Genomic DNA, 13,357 nt, shown 5'->3' with positions numbered 1-13,357 from the left:
CTGTGGAAGTCTGTTGTTTTGTTAAGCCCCATCCAAAAACCCATCCCTCCCTGTCATTTTAAACACTATGTTCACACCTCTCATAGCGTTACTTTATGTTTTCCCAGCAGAAATCATTACATCCCTAGCAATTCCGGAAGGCACCTTCTTTCTGTACGTCTGACTAAGAATTCTGTAAACAGTAACTGTATAATAACTCCTGTGAGGTCACCGTAGTGGTGGTGAAGACGTGTCTTTGCATCTGGACAGAGCAGTGCCTTTTCATCTCCCTTGCTACATCTAGCATGATTTGGCCCCATGGCCCCACAGAAGAACTACGTGTACCTTGGAACTACAACACTGAGTTTAAAATAAACGATTTTCCAACTTATCTAGAAGTACTAAAAAATAGACACCTCTCTCTGCCAAGAACATTAAAGGAAAAAACTGTCCTCCGGGGCTTTCTCTTGCACTGCTTTTGCACTCACACTCTTCCACCATCATCCTGTAAATTGACACACTGTCAATTTTTTGGTGACAACTAATGGGAACATTTCAACTTTGCATTATGCTTAGCCACTGACAGAAGTGTTAGCCATGCATTTTGTTTCATGCCACGCAGTCCAGTTTCATGACTCTGAAGCACTTAGACTCAATTTACCCACCACACTGTCTATGAAACCTGAGCTTTTTCTTCTTTTATTATGACATGAAGCCAAGTGAGAAAAAACAGGTTGAGACCTCACTTAACAAGGGCCCATGCTACCTTTCTCTGCATCAAGAAGATCATGAAAACACCATCAATCCATAAACCAATGTGCACGGCTTTAAATGGCTTTTAAAAACAATGATACACAATGGAAACTAGTTGTAATTTAAAGGCTCCCTATCATTGCCACATCGGTATTTCTACAGCTGAGGGCAAGACAGAGACATAAGAGAAATTCATTTTAAAAATTTAAATATGTGTTTACTTGACTGCATATTCAGAAATGTTGTACAATCGGTCAGTAAAACATTTTATAACAATTAAAATAAAAATGCTATAAGTTAAATAGCAATTAAGGATGTACTCTTACAGAAGGAAGTGATAAAAATTTTAAACTTAAAAACGCAGCTTAGTGTTTTCAGTGTTACAAGTTTATTGAATTCATAAAAAGAATTTATCTTGGATTCCTTTAAATAAAAAACATCCATATGTGGTTAAGTATCTCGAAGCCATTTACTTATACTTCAGGGTAGAAAAACTGGGGTGCGGCAAAACTTGAAAATTACTATGAACCAATGCCAAACCGAAATCAATCAGAAACTAAGCCAAACATTGGAAAGTATATCTCTAGTTATTAGGCAATGATACTTAATTTCTGAAGTAGAATTTAAAATGGAGCTTTTTAAGAAATTTAAAATTTGTCAGTTTAGTTGCATTTATTGAATAAAGTTAATGACAGTTATCTCTTGAAAATGAGAAGTCCAGGGCCTTAAAAAATTATAAAATTTCTGTCTCCTTTCTTTATTAGTACAATTAATTATGGCTTTTACTTAGTGTGTGTAAGTCAAATAAGTAACTCAGAATTTCATGAAATTAAAAACAAGAATTATATCAGAAATCTGATACCCAGGGGAAAAAAGATAGTATAACTAACACTGAACAAGCAATCACTCACGCTAGTTGAAGGTTCTGAAAAAATCCTGAAGTTTGTACTTTGAGTGAGAGTCCATTTGTGCTCTGAGCTATCATGAAATTTTTCAGCAGGCCTTGTAGGAACAGTTTTGAGGACAGAACTCTTGTACTCTTCCGCCATCTGAAGTTTAGTGTTCATCACAACCAGCCTCTCGTTAATCCTGTGAGGATTGCAAAACACAGATTTCATTCATTTCATTTTTTTCCTAAGTGATGTGTATTTTTAAATTTGCTGTAATAGTAAACAGATTATCCCATTAAACTGTGTTTTGGCAACGAAAATACGTCAGCGCAGACCTACTGTAAACAATTACAGTTTAAAACTGTCCTAAAGAAGGACATATGAGCCTGGGGGGGCCCTTAACTAACAAGTACTTCAAAGTGGGGAGAGTCAGAGATGGAGATGCCTCCACAGAGGACCCCCTCTGCCTTCTGCACCGGCTGCATCTAGACATACTTGCCCTCAAGAAACCAGTTTAGAAATAAAAAATAAACCATCCCTCAAAGCCATTATCAAGTGTTTGTTTCACCACCCTTCTGTACACATTTCACTCATTACCTGGGAGAAATTAAGCATGCGGCACTGAGGAACAGTTTAGAGCCACCACCTCTGGGGGGCACCAGATGGAAGAGTCGGTGATGGGAATAAACTGTGACAGCACCAGGGGCAATTTCAAGTGTCCCCCAATTTCCCAAAGCTCACTTTGTTACTTCGCTTTTATCAGCACCTGTTTTCCATAACGAAAAAACTCTCAAGCGCATTTTCACTTTTATGAAAAAAAAAAGCAAAAAGCCAGAATAGCGCTGGGTGTTTGTTTTAGCCCGAGCCATCAGAAGGGCAACACGCACCCAGAGCAGCAAGAGGGGCCCCACCGAGCTCCTTCCCCAGAACCACACTCAGTATCCCGGCATCACGCCGCCTCGGCTTTGGACTGTGTCTGTGAGCTCCTGTGCTTTATGCATATTTATTTTGTGCATCCACCAGCAAGATGTGTCCTAAGGTAACTGCCTCTTTGCTTTACACAGACAACTTTCATAGGAACACTCTACTTTTGGATACCGGGGAGACCTGTAGCTTACAACTTTGTTACTCAGGCACTAGAGGAGGGACCTGCCCTTTCTGTCTTCCACACACCCCCTCGGGCAGGCCACCGTATTCTTTTTAGCCACTTTGTGAACTACTATAATGACCTTCACCCCTTTGTTAGTTTCCCCCTATTCCCCAAGCATGTCTTTACGTAGCGGAGACAAATTTAGAAGGATACAGTACTTCGTCTCAGGGTGCCCACTAGTGGTGATACCAAATATCACTATCAAGAAAGTAAATTCACCAAACACCAGAATGGGGCCCCTTGGGTTTAAATTGTACTCTTCCAAAACACAGTTAACTTTAAACTCATTAACATTTCTATTTATGGGAATTCCAGCTAGAAATTTTGTGATAATATGGCTGTCTAAATTACAAAGTTTGCAAAACCCCCAGTTTAAAGACTAGATCAGGTTAAATATATGCAAATATAAAACATAAAGTCATGTAAAAGCAACAAAAGGCAAGGAGATGCAAACTGCCCTCGACTAACATTTTAAAGGAGAGTTCATTTACGAACATCATTTTCCAAAATTATACTATCTAGTCAGCTTTCACTTGCTACTCACCGCATGAACTTTGCTCAGTAAAAATTATGCCTTAGAAGCAAAATAATGACCTAAATTATTCTCTATAATTCTATGTTTTGACTTACGAGTGTAATTGACTTGCCCATGATGTTCTATCTTCTGGCTCTTCGAGGTACAATTGTCTGTATTTTTCCAGTTCTTTTTTCTCAGCATCTAACTGAAAAGTTTTACTTTTCAGTTCAGATTCCAGATATTTAATTTTATGCTTCATTTGACTTACTGAAGCATTTTTATATTCTCTTAACAAGTTTTCTTCGTATGCTGCTTGTGTCTAAAGCGAATTAAAAGGATACAATTTTAAAAATAATTATAGCCTGAGTAATTACAGTGTATTTGTTCTCTTTAGTTTTGAGTCAATGATTCAGACAGCAATTTTAAATGTAAAAAAGCTGAACTTTAAAGTACTTATCATCGATGTGAAGTGAATTAAATCTGAATTATGAAATTAAATTTGAATCACTCTTATATCAGTACTCATGTAATGTGATAGTTCAAAGAATAGTAGGATCAACTAGAAATTTTAAAAATTGAACAATAAAACCTAAGAGTAATCAAAGAGTGTGGTACAATATTTAAATCACAATATTTTCTTTTCCTCCTAGGAGTCTTCATTTACACCAATTGGCCATAAAAATGATTCTCTAGTGAGAATTGTTCTGAAAGATCAATTTAATGATAGTAATGATGGAAATTGAATTCTTTAAAGGGAGTAACAAATGCGGCCTTCATTCCAGAAATCTACAGAACAAACTGCTATATAGGAAGTAGAGGAAACATAAAATGTATACATCCAAACTGTAATTCACAGCAAAGTGAATTAGAGCACATTAGAAATCAATGCTTCACCTGTAAAAACTGGCTGAGTTCTTTCAACATTCCTGCCACATCCTGTTTTGCTCGCTCTTCAGCCTCCCTCTTGCACTGCACGACTTGACTGAGTTCTGTCAATTTTTCTGCTACATCACGTCTTGCTCGCTCTTCAATCTCCTGTTTGTACTGCTCCACTTGACTGCGTTCCACTGTGTTCTCTTCTAGGTGATGTTTGAGGTTTACTACTTCTTCTTCCAACTTCTTTTTCTCCTCCTCTAATGTTTCACATTTCTTTTGCATCCTTTTCATAGATAATAACTCTTTTAGAAGGAGCTGAGTTTCTGCACTCAGATGGAGAAGTGCTGAAGTTGTCGATTGCAGTTTTGCTGTAAGATCAGCATTCTGCATGAAGAAGATAAAATTGTTTGGGAATGCGGTTAGTAGACTGAGAACATCCTAACTCTAACCCAGCATCAAACGTTTAAATAAATTCAGTTACAATAAAATGGTATCTACTTTGTGGAAGGGAGATACTCATATTACTCAGAAAATCAAGAAAAAAGTTCAAACCACCAAGAGTCAGAAAAATATACTGTTTACTGTCATTCATCTTTGTTATACATTTGTACTTGATTTTACACTCTTATTGTTCTGTAATTGTTTCATGTCTTTCCTACATAAAATGGCTATAAGGCACCTCTTAGTAGAAAGTCTCTTACCCCTTCCTCCCCGAAGTCTTAACTCTCCATGATTTTTAAAGCTTTAGGGAGATCATATTGAGTTCCTCAGGACTGTATTAATAAATCCCTCCCAAAACAACACTTTGGAAATAAGACTGCAATTAATACATCTTACAACTATGGATTCTAATGCCATAAGCCTTTCTCTGAACTACAAATATATTATGCTAGTTTGAATTGCATTCCAAGGAGCAATGAATGACTTGCAGAGTTAAGGAGAAATCCATCTCCTAGTGCAGTGGTTTAGTAAGATGACCCATACATTTTTCTAAACAAACAAACAAACAAAAAAGCCTTAATTCTTGGAATCCCTTGTTACTCTCCATAAAACAAGAGAACATACTCAACAAAAACAAAACAAATCTTGCTGGGATTTCAGTGACACTGACTTGGGAAGAACTACTTTGCTTCAGATAGGAGGGTTATTTGGCAAGAAAAGGCAGGCGGAGGTGGTGGTTGTAAAACATCTATACAAATTCCTTGACACTTCCCCTGTGAAATTCCCTCCCCTGAAATATGTACTGACCTCGGCACCTGGTTTCTAGTGGACAGAATGTGGGAGCACTGCTGTGTGATTTCTAAGGCTAAATAGCTTCTGACTGTCACTCTGTAGGGATGCTCACCCTTAGAACCCAGCCACCACATTGTGAATCCCTGGTCACCTTGTGAGTCTTTGTACACGCAACTGTCCCAGCCTATGGCCCCAGCCAATTTCCTTAATCAAAGCCAGCTCCAACTTCCAGATATGTGCATGAACAAGACTTTAGATTATTTTAGTGCCCACTTGATTCCCAGTGCAGAAGAAATAAGCTGGCTCCACTGAGCATTCTCTAAACACAGGTTTGTGAACCAACCAAATGCTGTTTTGAGTCACTGGGTTTTGAGGTGGTTTATTATATAACTTATTAGCAATAAATAACTGGCACAGATATTGATATTAAAAATGGGGTGCAGCCATTAAAAAAACCAAAAATGTGGGGATGCCTTTGAACATGGAGGTAGGTGGAACCTGACCAGATGTAGAGAAGAGTAAGAATGAAAAGCCAAAGTGCCCATGAGACTGTTAGTGGAAGCCTGGGGGCCTTTGAAGGGCTGAGAACGAAGGCTTCTAGGCCAGGGAAGAAAATGACACTGAAAGCGGAGGAAATGGGACACTTGCTACCAAAGAATTGAAAGTAAAATTGATGAGAGAGATAAGCTAAAACAAACAAACAAAAAGATTATTAAATACAAAGGAACCAGGACTCACTGGGTTCAAATATCTGTATCCCATTTAAAGCACTGTCACATGCCCAATGGACACATAATGGGTAAACAGAGAAATGGCTTCTAGGGTAAGATCAAATCTAGGGTGCTGCCAGGAAAACACAGTCTAAGGATGAAGCCAAGACTTTGTTAAGACCTTGGAAAGATTTAAGGTGCTGCCTGAAATTCCTTTAAAGATCTTAACAGCACAAGAATTTTAAAGGCATGGTCCCCCAACAGCTCCACAAGGAGAACAAGATGGAGAGCTTATCTCAAGAAGACTTGTGAGGGTAGCTTTTCCAATGGCATGAACCCCAATAAAATTCACAGGAAACTGAAAATTTTAAAGAGAACTGTGCTAGCAAAAACACTGCCTGCTTGCTTGGACTGAAGGAGACCAACACAGTGCAAAATGAGAAGAGGTCTTTGGGTTTTTCTTAGAAGGTCTACAAGGAGGAAGCTGGCTTGAGAGAACTACTCAGCTGTAAACACAGGTCATTGCTCAGGAAAGGGACAGAACCAAGAGCTCAGAGAGGGCAGCGAAGGAGAATTCCTCCCAGGGTTAGGACTAAGTCCTAAGCAAAGAGCTGGCAGCAAGCATCAGGCTGCATTTCAGAAATTGTATGGACCAGTGTGCCTCCCATCTTCCAACTGTGAGTGAGGGAGTTTGTGTGGTGGTAAATATCCAGCCTCCTTATCCTCAAGCCTCAGCACTGAGAGGAGTGTACCCAAGAGGCTGTACTCTAGAAACCACACCCAGGAACCTCAGCCCCACCTGGACCTGATGAAGATGGTAAAGTAAGACCCTGGACTGGAGCCTGAGCCTGACACCCCAGAGAGCAAGACCTGCTGGGGAACTGAGTAGGGATAAGGGTGTTTCTCATATGGAAGCAGTAAGAAAGCATTGTGGCTAGTGAGTAGATTATGCTGGCTTTTGAATGTCTCCATAAATTTTCAAAATTAATTCCATAAAAAAGGTGGAATATGGGCCAACCTTAAGTGACTTGCTCCTGATGAAGAGAATACAGTGAAGGTGGCACTGGGTGAACGGCAGGGCTAGGTTTGAAAAGGCATTTCAGCTTCTGCCTCACTCTTAACCCTGGAACCCAGTCTTATGTTGTGGGCAAGCTCAGGCCACAGAGACAGCTTAGGTGTTCCAGGGGAGGGGACCCAACTGCCTGCCCCATCAGAGCTGCAGCCAACTGCCAACATCAACTGTCAGACATCAGTGGATGAAGCTTCAAGTGATTCCAGCCCCCAACCTTCCAGCTGCCCCACCTGAAGCTGAGAGGAAGAGAGGCCATCTGTCTTGGCCACACTTTTCCTAAATGCAGATTGTGAAGAAAATAAATTCTTGTATAAGCCACTGAACATTGGGGGGTTTGTTAGGCAGTAACAGATAAACAGAAAAGTGGATGCAAAAAGATAATAAGAAATGTAACTTGAATATAGTAGAAATTGGTCTCCTACAAACTGTAATGTAATAAACGTTGAGATGAACTTAATGACAAAGTGCTGATGAGAAGAAGCAGATAACTTAAAGAAAGACCTAAGAACTAGAGAGAAGGAAGATTTTTTAGATTTCCCTTCAATTACAATTTCTTATAAATAGGCATGTATGCCTTTTGACAGTTTCCCCTCAACATTGAGGATAAGGAAGACTGGTAGGCAAGGAGACATATGATTTGAAGACTAATAATTGAAAAACAACTAGAAACAGTCAGTTTACTGAAATCAGCCTTTTTACCTCATTTCAATTAACTGAAACTCTAAGAGACAGGCAGCTTTGAGAACTTACTAATCTGGCACTCACTCTTCATTTTCTTTTCCTCAGAGAGAATATAAAATATTATGGAACCATTTTTAATCTTCTCAGTAGTAAAACAAATGTAGTGTCCTTTGGCAGTATTTAAATTAAATAAAATTTTTCCTTTCCCATACTTAAAGCTTGTTTGTAAGGGAAGGTAAGACTGTCTCACCTTTATGTTGTAGCACAATGTTTCTCCATATCACACAGGTTGGCTTTGAACTTTTGAAATTCAAATTACTAATCTGTTATCTGTTTCTGTTAAACTGATTGAATATTATCTGATTTTTAACAGTTGTACTCTTGAAAATTTTTCCTTGGATGGGGTGAAATATTTATTTCATCAATTATACATTAAGCTATAGAATACAGCTAGGCATCTCTCTTTTTAAGTGAAAGGGGGTAGACACAAGGAGCTGAGAATGCAGGATCTACATGAAGAGCAGGATTGGCACAAGCATTACACACAAGAACGAAGTCAAAAGAGAATTTCACTGTGAACCACAAGATGATGGGTTAGAGAGGCTTCCAAAGAGGAAGGTTGAATTCATCTTTTCCAGGCTTAACCTTTTGCTTCTAGATAGTGAAACCTTTTAATAAGTCTATGAATTATAATGAGTGCCACATATTGAAGTACATTGCTGGCTGAGTCAGCAGATCCCATGACCATGATTTGATGGAAACTGGAGTGAAGTTGGAGGTACTGGGTGAGAAAATAAAGGTCTGAATGGGGTGTGGGGGAGAAGGAATGGACTTTATCTTTGCAAGCCTACTTTCTGTCATGTCACAGAGTCAGCAAGGAATAAGCTGGCCACAGGCTCCTTCAGGAAGCAGCAGATTTCCACAGAAGTAGAGTTACAGACAATCCTCTACACCGACTTTCTATTTTTATGTAAAACAACTGGTAATGTGCAAGATGACTCGTAAAGTGTTCTCATAACATCTGACTTGATACTGGCATAGGACAGACATAGATCAATGCATCACCACTGAGAATCTAAAAGAAACCTTCACATTTATGGTCAATTGATTTTCGATACGAGTGTCAAATAACTGAATGAGACAATAATAGTCTTTTTAACAAATGGTATGGGACAACTGGATATCCACATGCAAAAGAACAAAATTCGACCACTACCTCATACTATATATAAGAATTAACTCGAAAGAGCTTAAACTACAAAATTCTTAGAAGAAAACACAGGTGTGTGTCTTCATGCCTGGACCAGGCACTTGTTTCTTAGATAGGACAGTAAAAGACAGAAATAGATTAACTGAACTTCATCAAGATTAAAAACTTCTACTCTTCAAAAGACACTGTCAGAAGGTGAAAAGGCAAGCTCTTGAATAGTAGACAGCACTTGAAAATCCTACATCTGATAAAAGATTTGCACCCAGGATACAAAAAGAACTCTTACAATTCAATCATAAAAAGACAATCCAATTTTAAAATGGGCAAAAACCTGAACAGACAGGTCTTCAAAGAAGATACACAAATGGATAAGCACATGAAAAGATCCCCAACATTCTTAGTCATCACAAAAATGCAAATCAAAACCACAAGGAGATGCCAACTCACAACTACCAGGAGAGCTAATGACCAGCGTTGACAGGAATGCATACAAGTTGGGAGAACGATATACTTTGGATAAAAATGTTAAATGGTGCAGCCACTCTGGAAAACACTATGGCAGTTCCTCAAAAGGTTAAAAAGAGTTACCATATGACCCATACGACAGCATTTCCATTCTTAAGTCTATTCCCCAAAGAAATGAAAACATGTTTACACGAAAACTTGGACAGAAATGTTCACAGCAGCATTATTAGCAATAGCTAAAAAGCAGAGGCAAACCAAAGGTCCATCAATTGACGGATGGATAAATGGTTTAGACCCACAACCGAGTAATGTTTGACAGTAAACAGAAATGAAAATACTGACAAGCACTATGACATGGATGAACCTTGAAGACGCTATGTCAGATGAAAAAAGCTAATCATGAAGGACCACACAGCATGTGATTCCATTCATGTGAAACACCCAGAACAGGCACATCTATACATACAGAAATGAGACTGGTGGTTGCTGGGGGCTGAGGGATATGAGGGGCGGGGGGTGATGGCTAAGAGATGCAGGCTTTCTTTTTGGGGTGATGGGAATGTTCTAAAATTGATTGTGGTGACAGTTGCACATCTCTGATTATACTAGGAGATACTAACTATGCATCCTAAATGGGTGAATTATATGATACGTGAAATTTTTTTTTTTTTGGGTGGGGGAAAGTAGTTCGGTTTTACTTATTTATTTTGAGAGGAGGCACAGGGGATCGAACCCAGGACCTTGTGTATGCTAAGCATGTGCTCTACCACCTGACTTACACCATCCCCCCTATATTATGTGAATTATATCTCCATAAAGTTATAAAAAATCCAAAGGCAGGATCTGGAAACTTTTCTTAATTCTCTCTTTTGGGTGTACCTACACTATCTGAACTTCTCCATGCGTTTACAACACGTCTAAAATGAAAAGAAAATGAAGGAAATGCCTAACTCCAACTGGTTTGTATAATGACTTTTCTGCACAAGTTATCCTGAAATCCATGTAATCAATACACACAGACTCTATATCCATTCACAAAAGTGAGGATGAGACATGACAATTTTCCGGACCATGCCATGAAACATTATCCTCTGATTTTTATCTAGCTTGCCTCACTGTGGTGAGAGATCACTCAAAAAATACTGTTTAATAGGAAAAAAGTTAACGTCTGTGAGGAAAGATGTATAATTTTCAACTTCTCTAAGGATAAATATTGTAAGAAAAAAATATATAAAAAATGGCAGAATGAGAGTCAAAGTTTAAGAAACAAGTGCATCATAAAGGTAATAAAGCTGTAATCATAATGATGATGCAAAAGAAAGCTGTCCCTGAACAGCTAGTGTCCTATAACACCATGCGCTGTACATTCACGGCTGACGTGCTCAATTTCATACATACTTGGTCTGCAATTTGATGTAATTTCCTCTCTAAATCCTGTGTCTTATTTTCGACATTAGTCTGATGACGTGCTGTTGTCACCTCCAGGGAAGCTTCCAACATGAACACTTTCTTTCGGGTGTCAGTCAGCTCTTGTTGAAGCCGTCTCACACAGGCCTAAAAGGATAACTCTGTTACTGATTTTTAAGTCACCTCATCATTAAGTTACATTAATAATATATAACTCCAACATATGGACTTTGAGAACTATCCCCACAGATATCAATTTGCCTTCTTTTACCCATAGGTACACATTCCTGTTTACTGACTTTTGTTAAAGACACAGAAGGCATGACCCTCCTGCCTTATTGACAGTAAGTTAACTTAGACAATGAGTGCAGCCCCACCAGCCATTCCCTGCCCCTCCCAGGAAGTGGCTGAGCTTTACCCCAACTGAAGTCGCAAACAGAAAGGGGTGTGCGGGTGGGATGAGTGGTGGTAAATCCCACACTGTGGAACATTCTTTCTCTTTCTCATTAGAGGCTTAATTTCAGAGTTCACATATTCAATTTGGTGCTTAAATCCTTCCAATAGACTCCTATCTCACAATAAAAATGAGGTTATTCCAATGGCCTTTGGGGACCCTAGACAACCTGGCCTCCCCTGCCTCCTGGACTGCAGCTCCTACAGCTCCCCCCACCCCTCCCACTCACTGCCTTCCTGCTGCTCAGGACTCTGGCCACTTCTCCTCAGTCTGAAAATGGGACACCACTGCCAAACTCGTACAGCACAGAGCGCCCCAGTTCCTCTGTACTGGACAAACTTAGATCCAAATGACAGTAACTGAGCCTTGGAATGAGAATTGTGAGCAGATTATTTGAAAAAATGTTCAAAGTAAATTATAAATAGATGGGGGGAAGACTAAGGCAAACACAGTTTAGCTAAAATTCACATTAGTCCCAAATTATGACTAAATGAAAAGTAGATGACTTTAAGGAGTGGAGAGGTCACAGCAAAACATGATTTGAGATGGAAATATTTCTGAATTTAATTCCAACTGACATGAATAAAAAGAAAATTATATCAACTAAAAATGTATGAAAAGCTACTGAAGGAAAAGTACTACAAGATGCAGCATTTACACATCGGTTCATCTGGGAAATCTGGATTTGACTGTCAAAGTAATCCACACAACTGAACCTTCTCTCTCTCTCTCGCTCTCTTTTCTTTTACTTTTTTTGTTCACACAACTGAAGCTTAATTTCAAACTACTCATTTTAGGTATGAACATTTCTTTTACCTGCTTCATCACGATACTAAAATGTGGTGACAGAAAGATTAAAATGATTTGGATAGTATAAGACTAAATTGCTAATACCTGCCTGTATCTGTCAACAACTTACAGCTTAATCTCTTAAAATTTCAGGCGACAAGGCATATTTACTCAAAGTAAAGCACCTCTCAGGTCTAATTTTTGTTTACTGGATACAAGATATGCTTTTAGTCTGCTTTACAGGGTATATATTTATAGCCCACATATTTTTAACATTCAACTAGTTTCAACACTTAGCTTTCATCGGACACTGCTTTGAATTTTCTTTGAGGAAGTCTGAAAATTAGTTCTGTTTCTGGGTACTTACTTGCATTTCTGCTCTGTCAGTTTCATACTGATACATTCTGTCTTTTACACATTTGCAGTCATTGATTAATTCCTTGTTTCCTTCCTCCAGCATCAGAAGTTGTTTACGCGCGGCTTTACTCATATGGTCTGGAAACGGCTCTGGGATATTAATTGTCTTTTTACTTTTGGCTTCATTTTGAGCAACTTCCAGTTGCTGTCGAAGCAACATGTTTTCACTTTGTAGTTCACACAATCTGTCCTCCAAGAATGCCTGCTTTGCAGCGTATTTATTGACTTTCCCTTGTTTGTGCCGATACAAGTGTTCAATTTCCTTCTTTGAACACTGGGCTTGGCTTTGGTCTCTATGCACACATTCTAATACCGTCACTGGTCTAAGAGCATCTCTCCTGGGATGTAGCTCAATTTCTGGGCCACGGTATTGACTTTCAGCTTCAGGAAGTTGCGGAGGAAGCACCTCGCCGTTATCTTTTGGGTCAGACACCTCAAAATTCATTGTGTCCTGTAAGTGAAACGACTCATCTCTTACTCTTTGAACTGTACTCAATAAGCTGAAGTATCACAATTTCCTTTGAAGTGAAAGACTAATCTCTAAGTTTATACAATAAGAAGTTTGCAATAACTGGATATCCAATTGGAAAAACTTAAGGTGGATACAAGTCTCAAACTTTATACAAGCAGAAATCCCCAAAAGTTCAAAAATTTAAAGACCATGAATCCATGAAAGTAAAAAAGAAATCACAGAAGAATTTTTAAGAAGCTGAGAACTGGAAAGGCTTTTCTTTCTCTGAAATACAACAAACCC

At 38.8% G+C, this 13,357-nt stretch overlaps 2 protein-coding genes across 3 annotated transcripts in view; one reads left to right on the top strand and one right to left on the bottom strand.

Annotated features, from left to right (window-relative positions):
- Positions 1 to 13,357, top strand: part of ZNF529 (zinc finger protein 529) — a 198,529-nt gene that overhangs the window by 49,068 nt on the left and 136,104 nt on the right. The gene's annotated exons all lie outside the window — the stretch shown is intronic.
- The window catches only part of LOC135322095 (ankyrin repeat domain-containing protein 26-like), a 34,495-nt gene that overhangs the window by 4,935 nt on the left and 16,203 nt on the right, over positions 1 to 13,357 (bottom strand). For both annotated transcript variants that reach the window (XM_064489577.1, XM_064489578.1), the window contains 5 exons: positions 12,554 to 13,054; positions 10,935 to 11,090; positions 4,184 to 4,549; positions 3,403 to 3,608; positions 1,644 to 1,821 (listed from right to left, as the gene is read on the bottom strand). In XM_064489577.1, coding sequence (XP_064345647.1) covers positions 1,644 to 1,821; positions 3,403 to 3,608; positions 4,184 to 4,549; positions 10,935 to 11,090; positions 12,554 to 13,054 — 1,407 coding nt within the window. The remainder of the gene's footprint in view (positions 1 to 1,643; positions 1,822 to 3,402; positions 3,609 to 4,183; positions 4,550 to 10,934; positions 11,091 to 12,553; positions 13,055 to 13,357) is intronic.

Source organism: Camelus dromedarius, chromosome 9 (assembly GCF_036321535.1).
Source record: "Camelus dromedarius isolate mCamDro1 chromosome 9, mCamDro1.pat, whole genome shotgun sequence".
NCBI classification, from domain to species: domain Eukaryota; kingdom Metazoa; phylum Chordata; class Mammalia; order Artiodactyla; family Camelidae; genus Camelus; species Camelus dromedarius.
This window is presented reverse-complemented; position numbering and strand designations above follow the sequence as displayed.